Source organism: Dromaius novaehollandiae, chromosome 4 (assembly GCF_036370855.1).
Source record: "Dromaius novaehollandiae isolate bDroNov1 chromosome 4, bDroNov1.hap1, whole genome shotgun sequence".
NCBI classification, from domain to species: Eukaryota; Metazoa; Chordata; class Aves; order Casuariiformes; family Dromaiidae; genus Dromaius; species Dromaius novaehollandiae.
In genome coordinates, this window is record NC_088101.1 from 59,988,959 (window position 1) to 60,011,417 (window position 22,459).

Below are 22,459 nucleotides of genomic sequence, written 5' to 3' on the forward strand. Positions count from 1 at the left end.
TAATCCAAGGCACCAGTGACACAGAATGTAGTGCATCTATGCCAGAATGTCCTGCCTTCTTAGCAGTGTATTACACAGCTAGATTTGCAGACCTGCTGGTAGCATCTTCTTTATTTGATGTTCCTGTATAATAGAGGGTGAATGAAATTGCCTACAAGTGTCTAGGGATCCCTAGCTGCTATTTCAGTATATATCGCCTCAACTGCTACAAGGAACATGTAATTTACAGAGACATTCTGGTGTTAGCTGATTTGAATAACATAGAAAGATCAGAATAACCAATTCTTTACAAGGACATGCTTCTCACTTCACTTAAAGTAGTAGCACTACTTGACTCACACAGTGGACTGCATTGTCCTGAGGAACTGGAATAAGTATCTAGTTGAAGTTTTGATGAAAAATAAAGGATTGAAGGCAGAAAGGGAAGCTTTATGATTTTAGTCACTGGTGAAGAGAAGGTGATATGTTCGTGCAGAAACAGCATTTCCTACTAAAAGGATGTTCTGTGAAGTGAAACACTCCCGTCTCATCATGTTATTCATCACTGTTCGATTCATTTTTATCTTGTTCTGGCTGGATGAAATTCTTTTCTAGTCTGCTCTAATCACAGGTCTTTAGTATATCTAATAGCTCTAGGTACAGGTATAATGAGTTGAATTTAAAGAGAGGTAGGATAAAGTGTTTTTCTGCCATTAGGTTTTGGAAAGCAGATCTGCCTTGAAGCATGTATGCTGGCAGAAGATCTTGATTCTTACAGTAAGTTGTAGAAAGTAACATGGTGTGGGAAATAAGCAAGCATGTGTGTAAAACAGGTTTATTTGGTGTAAATTGGTATATTTCGATTGTCAGTAGGATCATGTGTATGCATTCCAGCCATACATCTGGCCCGAGGTGACTCCTTTTAACATCAGAATTGTTGATACAGCACAATATAGAGACCTTTAGATACCCGAATAAGACCTTCATGCTTCAGTTTGGAAGCAACATACTAATGGCCTGATCCAAAGACCATTATGGCAATTGGAAGCCAGTCAGGATCTCCTGGTGTAGGCAAGGTGACATTTACATGAAGATCTAAAGCTGCACTGCTGGGCAGACTACTAAATGATGTATTATTGGTCAGAACCTGCCTGACAACTCTGTGCAGCTTAGAGATCTAAAAAATTAGGCATTGTGTTGTGACATGACTTGGGAAAGAATCAACCAAACATGGGTGTGATATCAAGCATTAATCTGCTTGCTACTTCACAGGATTTAGCTAATACTAACCATAAAAATTAGCTTCATGCAAACACTGTGTTCTTTGTACTGTACAGGCTAGCAGGAAGATCACTTAATATTCCTGAAATCAGTCATATGGAATTGGTGCTAGTGTGTTTAAATACAAAAAGTATCTATGTATACCAGTGATTTTGAAAATAAGTTACCTAGAGCAACTCTGGCTGCAGAAGCATCATAATTGATCCAAAAAGATACCCATGACAGAATTGTGATCAATGTGGAAGGCATATAGGTTTGCAAAATGAAGTATCCGATATTTCTTTTAAGCCGGAAACTGAGTGATAATCGAGGATATGCTCCTGAAAGAAAGAAGTCATGTAATGACTAGTGCCTAAGAGAAGTTAGATGTTGATATTTTGGGGTTTGGGGTTTTTTTGAATTGGAGAGTGCTTACCTGTTGTAAATTCCACCCTCTTTGATACCATCTTGTAATCAACAATAGAAAATTGTGGGAGCTCAATGTTGTTAACTCCTGTTACTGCAGACTCTCCTCCATTCCAGTAAAATTCAATATCATCAGTAGTGTATCCATCTGAAACAGGCACAATTTGACTATTGATTTTTTTTTTTCTTTTTGTTTTATTACTTAGCTTAAATAGCTGCAGTTGAAGTAGAAAGAGCCGTTGTCCTCCAGGATGGGAAAGTTGGTTTCCCAAAGGCAGATACTTGAATCAGGAATTCAGCCTTCTGTTGTGTGAAATTTCTTTAATATAGAAGCCACTTAGCCTTCTTTGTAACCAGGGGACATGTCTGAGTAGGGAAAGCAAGAAGACTAGAAAAGAGGGACAGAATTTAAGATTAAAGTTCAATTTTTAGCTACCTCTAATAATACAACCTATAGTTCAGGCTTGATTCATTCTGTTTCCCAATAGACTGATGTAACATGTGCAAAACTCTTCAACTATCTAGGAAGAGTAAAATTTACTGGCACAGTAAAGCCTGGTTCAGTTCCCAGCTTTACTTTTAACCTTCTATGCAGTCTATTACAAAATGCACAGTTTGGATCTAGTGGAGACACCTGGAAGAGGATTCTAGAAGAATTTAGATGCCTGCACTATTACCTGGTTATGTCTGTCTGAGCTGTAGTTGTCCCTCTCATATTTGTGCAGCACTTTGTATTTTAATTAGACCATGCCATCTTTGATCTTCTGTTACCACAGAAGTATTTTCTATCCACTTAAAACTAGCATGTTTCCTCTCTTTTAAGTGATTTTGATTATTTATAGCTTAATTTAAAATTAATTTGTGATTTCTAGCATAGGGAAAGTTAACATTTGCAAATATATCTTGATTAAACTCAAAAGTGACTGAGTTTCAAAATCTCACAATTGAACCCTTTTGAACTAATATTAGAAGTGGTTTCAGTTTAATGCATATTACAACTTTATTCATAAATCCTCTAGAGGGGAGAGCAACATCTCACCTATTTTTAGATTTTCCTTAAAGTGTTAGATTTAACCAAGTTTAAATCATATAACAGATCAAATAGAAAAGTGTTTGAACTGAAAGCTTTAGAAAACTTCATAGTAGTTTTGCCAAGTGAACAAACTGTAGCATCAGAAGCCTCTATAAAACTAAGAATTTATCCTTTTATATATACTAGTAGTGAATTTTCTAGCTAGAGAAAATAGACTTGAAATGTCTTTTCTTATGATAGTGTCTTGTAATAGCCTCATCTCTGGAAGGCTGACCACACGCAAAACAAGTCTGCAGTTTCCCTGGTGACAATCAGAGCTTTTGCAACTTGTTCCCTGATTCAGTGGATTGCTTAGAAATTCTGTAGTTACTGAATAAATCTTTTGATGCAAGTATATAGTGATGGGTTAAACAAAGTTAAGTGTTCACATATCTTATTTGTGAACTGCTCAGCATCATGGTTTGCTAGTCATCAAAATTGCTCCTGAAACCATACTAAACTAAGTAATATGGATCATTGCTGTTTAAACTTCTGTGCTTCTGTACTTATGCTGATGTATTTGAAATACACTGTCTCAGGGCTGTCATGCAAAGCTCTGTGCCTGGTTGGCTTTCATTCCTTTCAAGCAGAAGCCAGCAGCTTCTCATCACAAAAGGTCAAGACTTGATACTGGGACTTCAGTAACTGTTTTAAAGACACAGCACACAAAGCATGTGGCCAACATGCTTTGTACCACATGAGCCACATGTACGGTGTCATACAGAATGATTCAAGATGAAAATGAAGACTGCTAAGTCTGTTTAAAATGCCAGGGCTAAGACGATCAGGGAAGTGTTAATTTCACTTTGCAAATCTGTATTATAAAAACCTCTATCTCTTGAACTTTTCCCCCCTTTTTAGAAAAAATGCAGCAGAACAGAGGAAATGTAAACTATTATGTCATACTGAAAGGGCATTGATTTTCTGCACACTAGATACCATGCAGACATCCTTTATGTGAGATTAACAGTCATAGTTGTTTTTGTCTTTAGGGGCTAGTATTAAGAAGAGGAAAGGTGCTGACACGACCCAAAACTTTCACAGATACTTGCTGTGAAGCTGACCAGGTGAAGATTGAGATATGAGAATCTTGGATTCTGCTTCAGGTTTTGGAAGAAAACAGTGAACCTCTTTCTTCTGCATCGTTATCAGCTATGACCCTTTCCACCCTGCTCTCTGCCAATTTTTGATTCTGCAGCTTCCTCGGTTGTTGCATGCTGGGACCAAGGACAGAGAGAGGAACAATCTCCAGTGTTGAGCAAGTCCTGACTTTATTTCCTGTCTCCTTGAACAGCCCCTGCCAGTATCTCTACAGTTCCTCTCCTCTTGAGAGAAGGGAGAATGGTCCGAGCTCCCTGTTCAGGCAATATGTGTCTGCCTCAGCTCTTTTCACCCTCCCTTCTCTCAAATACCCTGCACAGATGGTCCACCTCCCTGCTATTCTGTCTCACTTCTGGTCTTCAAACCCACATAGTGGTCCCACAGGTCTGGCAGCTTCCTCCTCTATACAGCCAAAGAACACACAACACTCCCCCTCATCACAGTCTAGGTGCATTTCTGCAGATGCACAAATTTAGCATAATTTACTGCTGCAATTGCAGATAAAATTCCATTACCTGAAGGTGAATTCTTGTAGATTTAGCTGGACCTCTGCAAAAACAGATTGCAAGGATTTTGTAATATGGGCAAGATAAATTTTTCACTTGTTTCAGTCTTGGAAATGTTTCTGTGACTTAGGCTAAATTGTTTTGTTTAAGAACAAAAAAACAAAAACAATCCCCCCTCCAAATGCCCCTGTTATATATAAAGTCTACCAGCCAAAAGCAAGTCCTTTGCATGGAAGACTTCAGCTAATGATAAACCAACACTTTTGTCAGGCTGCCATTAACCTTTTCAACCTCAAAGACTTCCAAATACTACAAAAAATGGATCTGATATGAGCTACAGCTGTCTCTAACATGCTGATTTGTTCCTTGAATTTATCTCTAGTTAAAGCTGGAAAATTATGTGAAATGGAAAAAGATATTTTTTTCAACCAGAAGCACTGACAGTCATTAGCTCTGTCTTTGGAGTGATTGAGCAGCAATATCTTTCTGCGTTTTGTATAGAGAGCAACCTTAGTATGATCAAGATTTCCTTGGAAGTCACTGCAGTAATCGTTAAATAACTGCACATACTTTCCTAGACATTCCATTTCCTGATGTGATACAAATTTTGCTCTGTGGTGCCTTTCTTTATGCGCTTAGCACACTTTGCTGGGAATGTGAGAGGCATTGCTTTCATGGCTGAAGATGACTCACAGGTGTGGGGCTTGAAGGTCCTAATATTCTATAGGCATTGAGATTGCTTTTTACTTTCCAAACTAGCAGACTTTAAAGGAACACAATTGGATGCATTTTAAAGAGTGGAACCGATCTGCAGCTCAGAACAGAGTTAGCGAATTGATCACTCTTGCTATTAAAGTGGAGAGGCCCTTGAAGTGAGGTGCTTTAGTGATGTAAAGTAAGAAATGTCTAGCATGGAGAAGCACTAGCTTCTGGCTAGCAGGTAATGATAAACCTTCATTTCTGGCAGTGTACACCCTTAACCTTTACAAGTGAAAAAAAGCTATCTGAATGGTATAAAAAAGGGGTCTAGTCTGTGCAGTGGCCAGCTCTAACATGCTGATTTGTTCATTGAACTTATCTGTACTGCTCAGGTATTCCTTCAGCAACTCTTTCCCTCAGCAGCAGATTTTCTCTATGTGACTCTTTTCCTCTGCAAATGTATCCATGTCACTGTTTTAAAATGGATGTCTCTGCTCTGTTATAGAGACAGCGGTACTTACAGCTGGACAGGATTTATGGTGATGTCAGAACACACATCTGGGGGAAGTAAAATACTGGGTATCTGAAATGTTTCCATTCCGTTCATCATAATTGTCAAGAATGGTTGCATTTAAGTAATTATGATCTAACTTTAACTTCAGAAGTTTAGACCTGTTTTTCCAAATAAATGTTAGAAGGGCATAAGGTTAATAACACTTAACTGGTATCGTTAAAACCTGGTCCCTAAAAATCAGAACCGGCTGCTCCGAGGGGGAACCGCCTCCGGTCTAGCTTCAGCCTGGTCCTCAAAACGGCAGGTGGCTCCGCGAGCCGGCGCCGCCGGGGAGGTGCGCTGGAGCCGGGCGCGGAGCGGGCTCGCCGCCGCCGAGGGGCGCTGGGGGCGCCCGCCATCCGCGGCCCCGCCGCCCGCCGCCCCGGCCCGGCCCCGGGGAGCTGCGGCCACTTCACGGCTTATCCTGCTACTAATAGCTGCTGTGGCCACAGCAGGTGTACGTGAAAGGACAGCCGGATTTCAGAATGATAATGGGTGCTAAGTAGCCTCATATATGCAACTGTATTGAACTGCTGGACTTCACACAGAGGATTCATTGGGATTTAAGCCCATTTCCTCACATTTCTAGAGCGTGGCCTGATTTCTGTGCTGACATCCCTAGCAGTCTAGCCCGCTTAACTAAACAATTTACCCAGGATTTCTCTGTGTGCTTTTGTTGACCTACATAATAAGAGATTGCTAAGCTTTTTTTATTAATAAAGCTTCCATGCAAACAATTTGATGTATTGAAGCCTTTGTTTGCTTGCTAGAATTTTCTTCCAGCTTCAGAATCATTAAAATATATTTTATCACTCAGCTCCAGATACTAAACTTCAACTCCATACAGGAAAAAAAGAACTGTCTAGGAATGATGATAAAATCCTTGATGTGTCAATAGTTCATTTTCCTACTTCTACACCAGCAGCAAAAGATTAATTGAAAACAATTATAGGCAGAAGCACCACAGATCTAAAAAGTAACTAGATTCAAGCATGGCAAAAAAAAAAAGATTATGTATAAACCTTGTGATTCCCAGGGGTAAAAAATATTTTAGTGTTGCTGACATTGTGATATAGCAGAGGTTAACAGTGTATTAGCTATTGTCATCAGACCGTTTTATTTTCCACTGCAGCCCTTACCATCTCAAATACCTCTGCGATAAATAAAGATACATGTTACATTAATTTTGCAAATAAAGTCATGGTTCTACTATTATTACCTATTCTACTACCATGATGTACAAATGGAGCCCTGTTTTCAGCTTGACTCTCCAGCGCAGGCACTTCAGAAACACCCAGCAACAGGGTCTCTGCCTTAGGCATCTGAGTCTGAGTAGAACAGGCATCTCAAAAGAGTGTTTCAGATGTGTGTGCTTATAGGTGTCGTGCTGAGGCCCAGGCAAATAATGTGAATTGCCCCAAATCATCCAGCCTTGCATGAGGATGTGAGCCTGGAACCCAACTGTTCTCCATCATTACCGCGTCATCCCTCTCCTAACAACTTGGTCTTTGGTGCTGAATGCATCTTTATAGTATCTGTTTTCTTGTTTCACATATTTATCATTCCTATTACTGTATTCAAACAGGAAGATAAAGTATCTCTTCAGTACGCCACTAAAGTGGTGCCATACAGTGATAAATCAATTGTACTACACTGTAATCCCAGCATGTGACTAGGGCACCACAGATCTGAAGACCTTTGGAAAGCAATGTCACTAGCTAACGTTGAAGTGGTCAGCTCATGTGAAATGGCTTCCTGCCAGCTTTGTTTTTTTATGGATGTAAATTTTTTTCAGTGAGGTATACAGGCTGACCTGAAGGAAGGCAGCCTTTCTACATGCAGACGGTAGATTTTAACTGGGGTATGAGTCAGAATTTAGCCTAAGCAATACCTACCCAAATGGATACTGCGGGAGTATTACCAATTGTCAGTTATTTAAGAAGGTTTCTCCAATAAGAATAAACTTAACATATGGGGCAATCTGTTCCATCCCAGTTGGAGACATCACTTCCTATGCATTAAAAACAGAAAATAAATGTGATTACAGCATAAAGTTACTCTTGCAACACCATAATCTAGTTCAGGGAGTGAATTATAACCTTGCACCTTATTGTGCTAACACCCTTAATGTTGGTTCATTGTTACTTATCTTTCTTGCCTCTCTAGTTTTTTAAATCTCATTTGCCACTGTGACTTGATAGAAGGTCGGAAGCCCTTTGGGAGAGGGGCTGTTTGTTTTTGCTTGGTATCTCTAATGATTACTACAACAGGACTTTTTCCTCTGTGCATTTTGAGCTTTTACTCTCTGCCTTCTTTTGAATGGATACTTATGAATGGATACCTTTTTACATCTTAAGCTTTTTACATCTTCTGGTGAGATTCACTTGTGGTGTTTTTTCTTCCCCCTTTTCTCTTCTACCCTTAACTCCTCCCTGGTTTGGTGTGAAGGAAAAGAAATCCATCTTTGGGATAGCAAAATGCATACCACAAGTCTGCTCTATTCTGATCCTGGCAGTGCATGCTGGGAGTGACTGATTTTGGATGAGAGAGATCTCAGTGTGTCAAGACAGAATCTGGGTGTCTAAGAACTGACCTTTTCTGGAAGTCCAAGGTTATGGTCTCTTACCTCTTCTGCTAAGTCAAAGGACTTCCTCTCCTTCACACTAACTAGCCTGAGATAACCTGCTTTCAATACTGTCAGGAGTGCACTTCGTACAGAATCTAAGTTTGCTACAAATCAGTTTTCTTCCCTCAGTTTCCTGCTCTCTTTCTCATCTGAAACTGCTATATAGTCATGGTTATCACAGTCTAAGCCACAATCCTGGAAGTTTTTCTGACTTGAATTGCTTTGCAAAGTTAAAAAGAGAACAGAACTATTTATAAGCACATTAGGTAAACACTGGCAACTGAAGTCCAGCTGCTTAGCATTCAATTAATTTAGTTCAGTCAATATTGCATGGTACATAGTTTTCTCTGCTCATATCGTAAACGCATCTTGCCCTTGAGCACTTATTTCATTTGACTAATTAAGATCTACTTCTAAGTGCTCCCATTTTGTTGCCAGGCAGATTCCCCCAAATTTAGATACAGCTGTTACACTTCATGAAGAAGGCTTTTGAAATCCAGGTCCATCTGTTCTGTGTCAGGCCAAAACCTGCTCTCTCATTTAAGGGACCTCTATTTTCAACAGGGTAAGAATGACTGTGTACAAGTCAAGACACTGTGTGCTCTTTACTTATTCCAACATGGTTTATGCAAGTACACCTTACATTTCTGTGCAATATTGTTGTCCCCTGTGTGTGGCAGTGAAAATACTTTTTAATTACTTAATTCAGGTGCTTAGGCTTTTCAGAGAGGTTACAACTGAGGCAAATACTAGGCCAGTGTTTGGGCTTTTTAAAATAAATTATAAGAAAGAAATTTTCATGGTCCTCTTAGTGTTCTGACTATGTCAGTAGCTGAATTTTCAGTTTATGAACAACTGTAGAAAAATTTTCTTGAGCTACAAGAAAAATTTAATTCAGCTGAAATTAAAAAATAATTGGATGAAAAAGTATTTAAATCTCCAAAATTACTTTTCTATATGAAATTCATTTGAAATAAAAATTCCAACTATTTTGACTTTTTCAAAATACCACTTTTTTCTCTATAAAACATTTTATAATGCATGTTTATTATGCATTTATTACATCTTTTTTGCATGCATAACTTGACAAAACAGTTGCACATTACTGAATCCATATACTAGAATGGGGGAGAAGCCTGCCCTGAAAAAAGCCATCTTGCTCTTAATTATCTTATGATAAATCGTAAAGATCATGGAATGGAACGTAGCTCTATTTGACCATTGTTTTAATTCTTTTTTTCCCCATCTGTTTGACATTTGTCACCATAGGTAAATATTCTGTGTTGTCAAGGATGGTACGAGAAAAAAAAGCCTATGCAGAACCAAAATTCAGGAAAAAGGACATCCAGATTTCTACCTGGCAAATAGATTTATAGCTGTAATAGGGAAAAAATGAAGCTTTGGATTGAGTTCCAGTCTTAGTTCTATGGAAACAATTCTCACCGCTTATGATGCTTGGATTGCATTGTCATCTCCTGCAGAGATTTACCAACATTAAGGGATTCAGATAAGCCATCCTCATTTCAAACACCTTGACACATATTGCAGTACACAGCAGGGCTAAGCAGTGAAGGTACCAGCATTTTTTGGGCTGCCAGTGTTGCTGACACTGAACTTGTGCTAGCAATGATTGGTAGAAAATTGCAAAACTACAGTAGAAAATAGGAAAATTCTGTTACTACCGAGATAATATATGTTACTTTTCATCGAAAGGCTTCAATGCTACACAAAATCAATCCATCTCCACTTTGCAAGGAGACCTGAAGTGCATAAAGGGGACAAAATCTGACAAAACCATGCAAATCAAACCTAGGGTCATGGTCCAATTATTGCTCTGCTCTCCTTTCTACTGTCTAATGTGAAAGAAAATGTATCCAGTTACTAGTGAAACATAGCCAAAGTGTTCGGCAGGGAAAAGCAGACATTTGGGGCAAACTCTTCTCTGTTCATGTTAGCAGCACTCTGTTGTGCAATTTCAATAACGTGAGTAAATGCAAGAACAAAGTTCAAAAAGTGCCATAGGAAAAGAAAAGGCTGGAAGAAACTTTGAAAGGTTATCTAATCTATCTCCTGCACTGAGGCAATGATGGCTTAGAATATAGCATGCTTTGCCAATATGTCTCATTGATTTCACCCTGACAAATCTTTGATAAGCCAAAGAAGACAGGTATGTAGACAAATGTTAGGCCTTAGCCCATACAGCCTGTACCAACAATGAGAATCAAGAAGCTGCATATTCTCTTGAGCAATGGATTGGATTTGGGAGCAGAATGCAGTTCTGTACTGAAGAGATTAATGGCTTTTTTGACACCAAGCTGTCCATGATATTGTTACAGCTGCCATTTTTCCTTATGCACTACGGAATGAATACGCTGATGTCATATGCTGACATAGAAGAATGAGTCTTTTTGGTAAGGAATGTCCTAAGTCTACTTAGTATCTGCAGATTTCTGTAGAGGAAGACATGCAGCTCAGCAGTGGCCTGATATTAAGTGATATTGGAGGGGCAGATGTTCCATAGAAAGGTCCAATGTCCTACAATCAGAGGACTCCAAATGTTCTGTGTCCCTAATCTTGTTGATGAAGATTCCTGCCCACAGTAAGGATGTGAAATATTTGAATTAATATTTGAATTAATAGTTCTGTTGCTTTGATCCTAAACACGAATTCAAATATAGGTAGTCATGTTCTGTGTGGTTTGAATTAGAAATGGTAATATGTTAAATAACCATGCGTCTTCTCAGGAAGAGCTTTCCATAGGTAATTTAGTATTGATAGGCACTTACAGAATATAAATGAATGAGAATGGAGACAGATTGCTCAGGAGATTAACCATAACTACATATTCTGAGTTAAAAGCCAGCCATTGATACTGGTCAAAACTTCATCTCACCAGCAGGAATAGATTTACTGGGGAATAATCCAGCAACTTTTAGCTGTTGTTTGATTAGCTCAGAGGGCTGAGCACGCTGTGCTCAGAGTTACCTTTCCACTTTCCCTTGCCATCAGCACTATGGCTGTGCAGCCCTGATCCCAGAATCCAGTGTCTTATATGAAATGAATTGTTGTCTAATTCAGTTTTCACCTACATCCTAACAGACAGTTGTCCATTGCAGAAAACAGCGTTGCACTTTAATGTTAACAGATATTCAAAAGATTGAGGGACAGAAAAGTGTACCTATGTACAGATAATTCCTGTATAGCCAGGGAGACTGGACTGGCAGTCTGGGAAACTTTGTGCTGTTATTTCTGTAGAATACCGATGAACTGAGACCTGCCATTCAGGCACCGACCAGAAATGATGCTTTCAGGGGGAAAAGAAAAGGATGAATACTTCAGACATAACTGAAATGCTGAATGTTTTCCTGAAGTTTCCCACACACTCAGGTTTGCTCATAATGACCAGTGTTTCTTTGTACAGTCTACTCCTGCAGGAAACATGGATCTAAATTTATGCAGAAGGTAAATCTGTACCAAACAAAGTTGTTAACAGTGGAAGCAGAAAGCTAATGGAAGAAGTATTAAGAATTTCATCTGACTGACAGTTCTCAATTCAGCAGATTAGATCCCTGATCACTAGAGGACTAGCATATGAATATACTGCCCATTTAATAAAACTGCTTCATGTTAATGTGTTAGGTCAGCTGAGCACTCTTTCTAGAGAGCTGAGGCACTGCTTTTTTGTTTATTTGTATCATTGCAGTGTCAAGAAGCCCTAGGTATAGACTGAGTCCCAGACTGTATAGACACTGAACAGAGAATTCCTCAAAGTTTAGTATCTGTAAACTCAGATGTATTTGTGGCAAAACTTCATTCTCACAAATTAAAGTAAATCTGTTAGTACCTGAATCTTCCAAATTGTTCTAGGTTTTGTTTTATACAGCAATTCACACCTTGGCAGAAGACTAGTAAATGCATAAACTGTATTTAAGGCTATAACATTCTAGTACAATTGTATTATCTCAAAGCACGATGTGTCAGCTCTTCAAAAAATGTGAAATGACATCCAGAGATTATTTTTGCTGCTGCTCTCTGACTAAAGAAATGTAATATTTTTCTTTACTAATGGAAAGTTACCAAGAGCTATCATACCAGGCCTACGATCTTGCATTCTGGTGACACCAGAGTCATGAGATGTTTGCCCTTCCTCAGACATGAATGTCAGAACTTGTCTAATGTGAAAGTGCCTGAGGCACTTAGGTACATCAAGGAAAGCCCTATCTCGGAGATATTTCAGTCTGCTACCATTTCTGAACCTGGTGAGCAGTGGATTTGTGTTAACTTAAAAACCCATTAGAATGTCACTGGGAGATTATAGAGACTGAAAAATACTGCATGGGATTTTCATCCCAGGTACATATGTATATCCCCCTAGAAAATCAATGGGAGACTCATTTAAGAGCAGAACTCTTTCCTAAAATACACAGGTGTTCCTGTGGAATAAACTCCAGATCTGCCCCTCTCCCGAAGACAGTCTCTAATCTTCTGCAGAAGGGAAAGAGCTCATCTCTCACCATGTATGTCTTCTCAAGCTTCTCTTCTCCTCAAGTAGGACCCCTGCAATGAAGCATGTGATGGGGAGGGAGGTGAGGCTGCTGCTAGGAAATGTACCCTTTAGCACAGCCCACTTAAGCACAAGGATCCCAAACTATCACAGAGTGTCTTCTGCTCTGTGTAGAGCTGCTCAGTGGATCACTAAGGAGCTGTAGGGTTAGAGTCAGGGATAGCCTTTGTGCAGTGTTGTGATGAGTGGAAGGGAGCTAGGTGAGTCTCTGAAACTTTATGTCATTGTATCTGCAAACTGTTAAGCCTTTGCCTCCTCTCCTCTAAATGAGTCTGTATTTTGAAAAGCATATTCAATTATTCCTTTTGATGTTTCTCTTGCTTATGGCCTATAAGAGCGACTGAAGATTCAGACCTGCTGAAGCTGGTGTGAGAAGCATCTGTGCCCCCAGCTTTGCTCTCCTCTGTGGTTATTAGCGGACAATTTGGGCCCAGTACCAGTAGTTATGAGGCTACTGAGACGATATTAAAACAACAAAGGTACTTGAAATGATGAACGATATATTTTACTGTGTACAACAGAAAGTGCTTAAGATATACCATGTAGGTCTCTGACGCTGCTAATTTCACATTCTTTCGGGGGTACTAAATTGCTGAGTGTCAAGTATTTGCTATTAAAATCAACATATCTGTATAGAGACAAGCTATCCATTTTTTAAAAAATAAAAAGGGAAAGTCATAAACTATACTATCAGCATCTGAGTAACTTCTAAATTTGTCTGCAACGTACAAATATATTGTGAAAATACAGTAACTGGCTCCTAATGCCCCAGGGAAAGTAATCCTTCCAAAGTGTATGAGCAGAGCAGTCTCCATAGCTTAACACTAGTAAACTGTGAAGAATTAATTTTTTTGGCTTGGTGATTGAATTAAAAAAAAAGAGGGGTAAGGAATGACAAATTGAGCCAGAAGAAACTACTTTTAGTTTTGCTGAAAAAAAAACCCAAATACAGTGCCATTTGATAAACTTCTCAGTTTCACAAATAGTTGAATCTGTCTCCCAAAATATATCCGAGAAAAACCTTGGTCAGCTCCACCTTCCATGCTAGGTTTTCTGTGCCCATCCTGTGTGTCTGCTGCTGTGGATGTTCATGCCATTTCTAACTTCAAAATTACTCCTCTTGTTCTGCTGCCAGAATGCTCTCTGCAACTACAAAGGATGGCATTTGAACTGTATTAGGAAATTTTAGATCTACATTAACTTCTGTCTATATGTGAAGTCGCCATCATTCTGACAGTGAGTTTGTATGTAAAAGTTTCAGTATGTGCATTCTACATGGGATATATAGAACAAACTAGGATATATTATTTGAGTGTCTTCAGAGATGATTAAAGAGTTTCAATTTGTAAAATGTATTTTTTCCCCAGACAGTGGTCAATTTATTGTCAGAATGGTTAGTATATGGGATTATAGCACAAATTCTGTGCATGCTGATTTCCATCCCAGCTCTTGCTAGCATGCTTCCCATGTACTGTCTTGTTTTACAAGTGTGCTGTGACAGTGTGTTTTTCTGTCTTCCCAATGATAACTGTTCTTTTGTTAGGGTTTATGGGAGCTAGTTGCCTGAATTAAGGTGTCTGATCCATGGCAGAGCCCTTGTGAACTGAAACATAAAGAGTAGGAAGCGATGGGAGTACAGAAGGCATGGATGATATGTTAACTGATGGAGATACACACATGCACTGGTTACTGTTGTGAATTGTGAATAGGAGGTTTGTTATCCCTAGGGTTTGCAGGGCCTGTGGGAAGTGACACATGCTGAGACACAAGATTATGGCTGACGTGTCTCATGAGGGGGCAAGGGGAATTTGACAAGTGGGTGAATCAGAGAGGCTTTTCAATTATGGATGTGGCAGAACATAAGCAACTGTGAAGGGTGGAAGTTGCCCTCATTAGCAATGTCAGAAAGATTGAATCTCTTAGGAAAGGCAGAGAGCTGAGTCTCCTTCCAGGTTTGTTTCTAATTGAGACGAGGCCAGGCCTTGTGTACTGGGCATAAATGGCAGGGTTTTGGTAGCAGGGGGCTACAGGGGTGATTGGTGTTAGAAGGAAGCTGTGAACTGCTCTGTGCTGGTCACAGCTGGGTCCAGCCAGTTCTGAAACAGATGAAAACAGCCCACCGCATGCCAAAACTTCAGCCAGAGGAGCACCTGGCACCTCTGCTCAAACGTATTTAAGAAAGGGCAGTAGCTGCTAGGGCAGGAGAAACAGGAGGGGCCATATGAGGACGCATCTGAGAGCAGACACAGGAGATAAATGGGACATGTAAGGAGAAATGTGAAGAGGCTTGTTTGGAGAAGCGATATAGAAGCATAAAGTGGGAGACTGTTGGAGACATGGCTGGAAGTGTCTCTTGGAAGGAGATGCTCCATGCCAGAGCAGGGATACCTCCCAAAGAGACTGCAGCTGGTGGAGGAACCCATGTCGGAGCAGGAACACCCCTGAAGGGACTGTGGCTTTTGGAGGATTCTTGATGAAACAAGGATCCCCTCCCTCCCACCCCAAAGGGTCTGTGAAGGAACCCATTCCAGAGCAGAGACACCCTCAAAAGGACTACAGCCTGTGGAGGAACCTGTCTTGGAACAGAGGAAATAAGTAGGAAGCAAAGAGCAGTGGAAGAAAAGAGTAAGTAGTGGAGCTACCAGAAACTACTAGACACTGACACCAGCTCCTACACCACCTGTCACCTCACTGAAGGGATTTGGAAGGCCCAAGTGTCGAAAACAAGGGAAGTGGAGACTAGGAAAGGGGGAAGAGAGGTGTTGGACTGAAGTTGAGCCTGGGGAAGGGGAAAAGAAGTGTTTGCCTAAGTGTTCGTTTAATTTTTTGTTGTTTTTGTTTCTCAATACCTGAATCGGTAATTGTTAATTGGCAATAAACTAAATTTAGTGAAATTCCCTGAGACAAGACTGTTTTGCCCATGACACCTTGCAACTTGCTTTTAGAATACTCTGAGCAACAGGATCCTACAGTGCACCTCCGGGGTGCCTCAGGAGTGAGGGTGAGAGCAAGGTGTAGTGTAAATGACAGCATACCAAATGTATAGGCTGGATCTTAGCAATCCCTTGGATAAAACTGTTGCTCACTGATTCCCCCCCCAACACCCCACTTGCTGTGCGGTCACTGTTCATTCTCATCTGTAAGTGTGGCTGGCAGGCTGGAGGAGAGCTTCCTATCCGCCTTGTCCTGACTGCTGCTCTCTGGCTCAAGCAGAACCCTTTGGAAGGGGGGAAATGATGCCTTTGGGCAAGCAATAGATTATGCTTGGTGGGAGGAAGCAGGGTGAAATGAGAAGCCCTTTTGGTAGTTTTTGGATACCTTAGGGAAAAGGCATGGGTAGATCCAGCTCAAAGATCAGGCTGCCTCTGGTACTAGCAGACTTGCATTCATTAGTGAATTTCTACTGCCAGGCATGAATAAATTACTAAATATCTGGTGCCTGCAGACAGGCAAAGAAAAAGCTGTCTGGGAAAGCTTGGATTTAAGACAGGTTTTTCATCTGTAATAAAAATAGCCCTCTTTGTTTGAGGTGTAGGTTCTTATATCCTTGCTAGTTCAAATGCAATCATACTCTGGATCAATGCAATCTTGTCTCAAGCAGGGAGCTGTGATAAATCTGTTCAAATCTCATTCTGTCAGACCACTCTATGCCAACAGGGGTGATAATGAAGGTTTAGGTATGAACACAGTTTTTTTTTTTCTGGCAACAAATGATCTAGGATTCCAGTGGAATATTTTATTGATTCACTGCAATATCACTTTAAGTTGGCTGCTATTTCATTCAAGCATTACATGTATTTAGTGTTATGTCTATTTCTATATGAAGTAGAGAGGGCTGTAAAAACAATGGAGTCAAGGCAGAATTGCCATTTTCTATATTGTACCTGACTAAATCTTTCTCTTTTCTTCCCTAAGCTCGCACTTTTCAGGCTTCTCTGTGCTTGTCCAGTTCTCCCACATAAGTGAACTGGTTACTAACAGTGCTACTTACAAGGTTAAAGCATGGTTCAATGTTGCAGCGTAGCTTCCTGAATCATGCTGCAGCATCACAGTTCTCATAGAGACATAATTTTTAAGGCCAAGAGGGACAGTTCTGATAATCTGCTCAGACCTGTAACACATGGTAGCTTGCCAGTAAGTCCATAATTTTGCCAAATGGGAGCGCAGTCTGGCCTCCCCTCTCCTGTGACAATGAACCACATTTCACTTAAGTTGGGGGGATGCTAGAACAGAGACCCAAGTGGGGATTTAATTTACTGATGGAATGGAGCTCTGCATATCACTTTTTTCTGCTGAGTGCAAGTCAGACACAAGCTTAGTCCACAGGGTCATGCTGTGAGCGTGATACTGGCATCTTCAAAGGGACAGAGAGTACTATAGTAATAACAGTACCCCATCTTCTGGCTGGTGCAGTGAGGTCAGCACTTGTATTTGTAATCAAAGATCTTAGAGTAGGGCAGCTGTGTGCAGTCAAAAGTCTCTGACAGACAAGCTCTGGAAGATTTAGCTGCAGCAGTTTGATATTACTGTCTCTGGTTGTCTGCCTTCTCCTTCTGTCTTCACCTCATCCATGCCAGTCCAGAGCCTGCCACAATAGCTGCCAATGAAAGTGGGCTTGTGCCAAAGCACTGGTTGTGAACTGCTATAGCCCAGTGTTAGGCATTCAGTTCTACCCCTTGCCAGAGGCTACCTGGTATAGCAGAACAAACAGCTGGGGGATTTAACATCTTAAATTGCCAAAGTGACATCTGTTAGAGCTCACACAATAGTGCCAAGTGCTCTGAGTAACCTCCAACCAAGTACACAATCTCCTCTGTCAGAGGATCACAGAATGACTGAGGTTGGAAAAGACCTCTGGAGATCATCTAGTCCAACCCGCCTGCTCAAACTGTCCTTATAGTTAATCTATGCAAAATGGATTATCATATATCCCAGCTGTGTTGACAAAGCTTTTTCAATCATAACATCTTCTGTTTTTATATACAGACATTTCTAGTAGCCATCACACTATTAGGCACTGGAATAGGTATAAAGCTTCTCATATGGTCTCCCCATCTGTCTCCACAAAACTTGAAATATGGTGAACTGCTTGAGCTAAGCAGTGAAAACTTGTGTGAAGGAATATGTACAACCAAAATGTTTTCCTACTCCTAAATGTGTACATTTCTCTGATTGTCAGCTGTGCAGAAATAGCCTCTGCAGTCATGTAAGAGAGCTTCAGGAAAGCTAGAAATGTATCTTTTTGAATGAAAATAATCCGCTGGCTCAATAGATGCATATATTAGCATTGCTTTGGCTGCTCTGTTGGAAACATTAGGCCAGTGTCCTGATTATATGCTACTTTTCCCATTCCTGTCTGGCATAGTTATTTTGCTGCTATTTGCAGTGCATTATATTATTCACAGGTAAGTATTAAAAATGAAAACTCTTAGCACTTTAGATTTTGAGGAGGTTGTCTTTGGCTAATTTCCACAGCATCCCTGTGAGGTGGAATGAGTCACTGCTCTTCTATTCACAGACTGTGCTATGTTCATCTCCTCTCTGAGCAGTTTAAGAGCAAGCCATCTGTGGAACTGCCTGATTTCTCCAGAGCATGCTGCTATGGTAGGAGAAAGTCTCCCTTAAAAACGCAGAGGAATTTACTGGAGAGGACCAGGTTGTATGTACTGCAATACTGGTGTGCTCTGGCATTGCTACAGAACTGCTGTGAATTCACTGGGAAGCACTGAGCTTTTGAAGGGCCAAATGTGTCTTCAGATTGTTTGGTTTACATGGGGGGAAGCACACTGGCATGGGGAGAGGACTCACTCGGGTGCCACCTTCCTGCCACCCTTCTGGGATGAAGCTCTCATTTTGAGAGAGAGCAATGGGAAGGCAGAGTGCTGCACTGTCTTCAGCAGCTTTTCTGAACTCACATCCATACACAGTCCAGCCACAGTCTGACCCTTCATATATCAGCAAGACTGTGTTGAGAAAGGAGACAAGATTTGAAATGTAGGGAGGCAGCACAGTGCCGTGTATGACACTTGTGAATCAAAGTGTGAAATCTGCTGGCAGACATGTTTTTCAGAATCTCTTGTTCATGGAACCACTCAGCAGCTCTAGGCTTCTTGAACATAGAAGAAGAGATAAAAATTCTGATTGATGCATAACATTCAGTTTTCTTTTTAGGGACATTTAACAATGGTGTGAGGAACAGATGACCCATCTTGGCCATGCTCTAGTGTCTAGGCATTTGTTTGTCTGTTAGACTTTTGCTTGCTGTTTCTAATGCAATCATACAGCTGTGTGATTGCATCTGCAGGTGTGCACCTCCCTGCAAGCCATGAATTTACATCTGCAGGTGAGTGAGGATTAATTTAATAGCTACTCCTGTAACATGTCTAATGCAGAATAGATATTTTCCATGCCTATACAAACCTTTGACTTGGTTTATTGCTCAGGCTTTGTCTTTTTGCTTAAATTCCCAATTGTCATGTGCATTTTCTACAGGCTTTGTACTCTTCTCGTAAATGTTTATCTTCATTTCCAAGCTCATTTACAGTGTCTCTGCTGATCAGATCTAATTTAAAGGATAAGGCTGCAGAAAGAGCATCCACTTGGAACAAACATTTGAAAAGACTAATAAAAAATCAGACATACAAGATTCTCAGTTAATGCAAGTTGTGCTGGTTTGATTGATGTAAATGGAGCCATGCCAATTTTCACCTGCTGAAGATCAGACATGTTACTTCTATATCAGATTACATGCTACTGAGTGCTATTAGAGTTAGGGCTATGCTATTAGTATTGCATAGAGGTCTCTGCTATCTGTGTTTAGATTCATTTATTGTTTTCTTTCTGCATACATCAAGTTCGCACTGGTTACTGTCAGCACCAATGATAAAAATTCAGTTAAGAAATAAAGCAGGTAATAAGGGTAGGATTAAAAAAATAAGTCAGTGTTATTGTTACTACATTCCTCCTGAAGCCAAGAAGACCATAGGTAACAGAAGAAGAAAGTCAGTATCAACAGCAACCTAGAGCACATCTCCTCAAAGCAGTGACTGATGGTCTCTGAGAACCATACTGCTCTGGAACTTGGTCCCACGTGGGTTAAAGCACATAACTGCACGTAATGTAACACTGGACAAAACCACTTTCCTATGCTTTGGAGATGGTCTGATGGGGCACGTATTGCACCGTATATGTCTAATGGTGAGAAATGCTGCTCATTGTTACACAGGCAATTCCAAGATTGCTCAGATACCAGAGCACTGCCTTCCCTGGTCCTTATTTAAGGAATCGTTCTGCTCTGGGTTTTACTTAATTCGTGTCTCTCTCAGAATTGAAATGGGTAAGATCTTTTCTTTCAAGGAGGTATTTTTTAACCAAGAACACAATGATTTGATTTTCATCCTGGCTCTACAGAGATTTGTATGTTGCCATAATAGAAAGCTGAATTGCTAGAGTGGTGTGCAGGAACTGGAATGAGAGGTTGAGGATAGGAATCTCTTAAAACAGTTTTGTCATGGAAGAAAATGTCACATGCCAGGTGTATGTAGTACTAATAGGGAAGCTGTGCCCATGGTTGTCATCTGTTTCTATACCCTCCCTACTCCGTGCCCTAGTAGCTTTCAAGGAAATTAATGAGTATTACTAAGTGCTAAGTACTCAGGACAACTGGCTTACTTACACTGAAATACCTAAGAAAAAATTATGCAGTCTAGTCTCTGGAATTCTGCCCAGAATGTTCTTCTTCCAGGTACCTTGTCAATAATTTTCAAGACATTTAGAGATGTAGAGGAGAAAAGTTGTGGTGTGTTGGAAGATTTATTTTAGGTGGAAAATTGTCAAAGATTCCAGTGTTCCTGACACTTCCAATACCTGTAGACTTTCAGTAGCAGTTAAGCATGTTTGTGCTTTCGGAAATCATTCAGTTGATAGTAGAACTGACCTAAAAACTGGTAACAAGTAATGCACTCTGCCAATTTTTTTCCTGTTGGCAATTTGTGAATAAAGATTTTTTTGATTTCTTTGGATCAGCTCAACAAATATTAGCATATCAACCTACCTTTGGAGATATGAATTATTTATAGCAAGTGTTCAGAAGGTCTAAAAAGCAATTTTCTTTTGGGGACATGTGACTGGCTACATGAGTGATATGGTGTTCTCTCACTTCTGATTAGACATGTTAGCATTTTAATTGCTTATTCCATCTGATGCTAATTTTGATTCTTGATGAGGTCTCAGTGATAGTATCCAAGTCATTCTGACTAAGCATTCACCCCTACAAAGCTTTGTTTGTGTGAAAGTTTCTGAATAAAGAAATAGGAACCAGTTGAGTGTCAGTCTGGTCTCCAGTTATTAGAGCTGTTAACTGATAAAATGCTTGTGTACTTTGATCAGCTTTAGTCATGACTGAACTGGAGTCTTCAAGTCAGCTACTTCCAGCAAACAAATTCATGTCTCTTCAGTACAAAGTTGCTAATTTTGTTTGCTGTGGTACTGCATTTACATCCTTTTCCTCTGCTATAGTTGGGTAGAAAAGTTACTGAAAAAATGTGTGATTTATTTTGAAAATTAAGTGAAGACATTCTCCAAATGTACAGAATGCATGACCTGTTAAGTGCAAACCAGGACATGAGCCAAGCAACAGCAAGCAATATTAGGATAAGTGCTTCATACCAGAAAGGCAGTAACATGGGCCTGCAAAGCCCAAGAAGGTGCATGTATTAGTAAGACAATCATGCAGCATAATGTGTAGCTTTGTGGGTACTGTAAGGTGCTGGATACTCAGCCAGAGTCTTGCACTAGTTGGGCCCCACTGCAGAAAGTAACTGGGGAGAACAGTAGGGTGATGGGCAGCACTGGAATAGGGAGTTAGATTTTCTACTGCCTTTGCTTCCCAGGAATGAGAAGAAAATGGCCATACATGGATTCATACACAGGGGTGTGGGTTTGCGGTGCTTCAGTATACTCAGAACTATTACAGATATGGCTGGGGTAACTGAAAGCAGATGTACAGGGAAGGCTGATGCATGTTTGCCTAACACAGGCATTCATTATGTGCAAAATAACCTTGCACAGCTTGCCATACTACTTTGTTTGTTGTGGTGGGTTTCCTGTGGTGCATAACTAGTATGCCTCATATGCGCTGAATGATGAACAGAGGATAAGCCATTGTGGTGACACATGACTGCAGCTATTGAGGTACTTCACAGGGAATCTTTAGAATACTCTCTCCCTGCTTCCCTTCCCAGTATGTCTGTCTGCAGTACCAAAATGGCAGGATCTTAAAAGATGGCATTTTTGCATCTCTAAAGAAATAAATGAGCAGATTCTATTCAGAAAATGCTCTTTAATAAAAGTAATTTTCATTAAACCTACTGTGAGTGTTTACTTGACTGAAATCTTTTGCTGGCAGAACAAAAAGTTCGTTGTTAACCTAGCAGAGAATTTCTAAAATAACTATACACTGACAATCCAAGAAAAGCAGCAAAAACAAATAATTCTTGAAGAAACATTTCAAGTTTTTTACCAAGCAATTTAGAATCTAACTCAAAGCTGCATCTCCGCTGATTTATAGTAAAGCTTGTATTGATTATGCACTTACAAAGGAACAAAATACTTCATCATGGAGGGCAATTTTGAAGGTATGTGCCCATTTCAGTGCTTAAAATAAGGCATCAGA

At 40.2% G+C, this 22,459-nt stretch overlaps 1 protein-coding gene across 3 annotated transcripts in view; it reads right to left on the reverse strand.

The window, feature by feature from the left end:
- Positions 1 to 22,459, reverse strand: part of GABRB1 (gamma-aminobutyric acid type A receptor subunit beta1) — a 139,122-nt gene that overhangs the window by 8,786 nt on the left and 107,877 nt on the right. For all 3 annotated transcript variants that reach the window (XM_064511201.1, XM_026093587.2, XM_026093585.2), the window contains 2 exons: positions 1,676 to 1,813; positions 1,428 to 1,580 (listed from right to left, as the gene is read on the reverse strand). In XM_064511201.1, the coding sequence (XP_064367271.1) occupies positions 1,428 to 1,580; positions 1,676 to 1,813 (291 nt within the window). The remainder of the gene's footprint in view (positions 1 to 1,427; positions 1,581 to 1,675; positions 1,814 to 22,459) is intronic.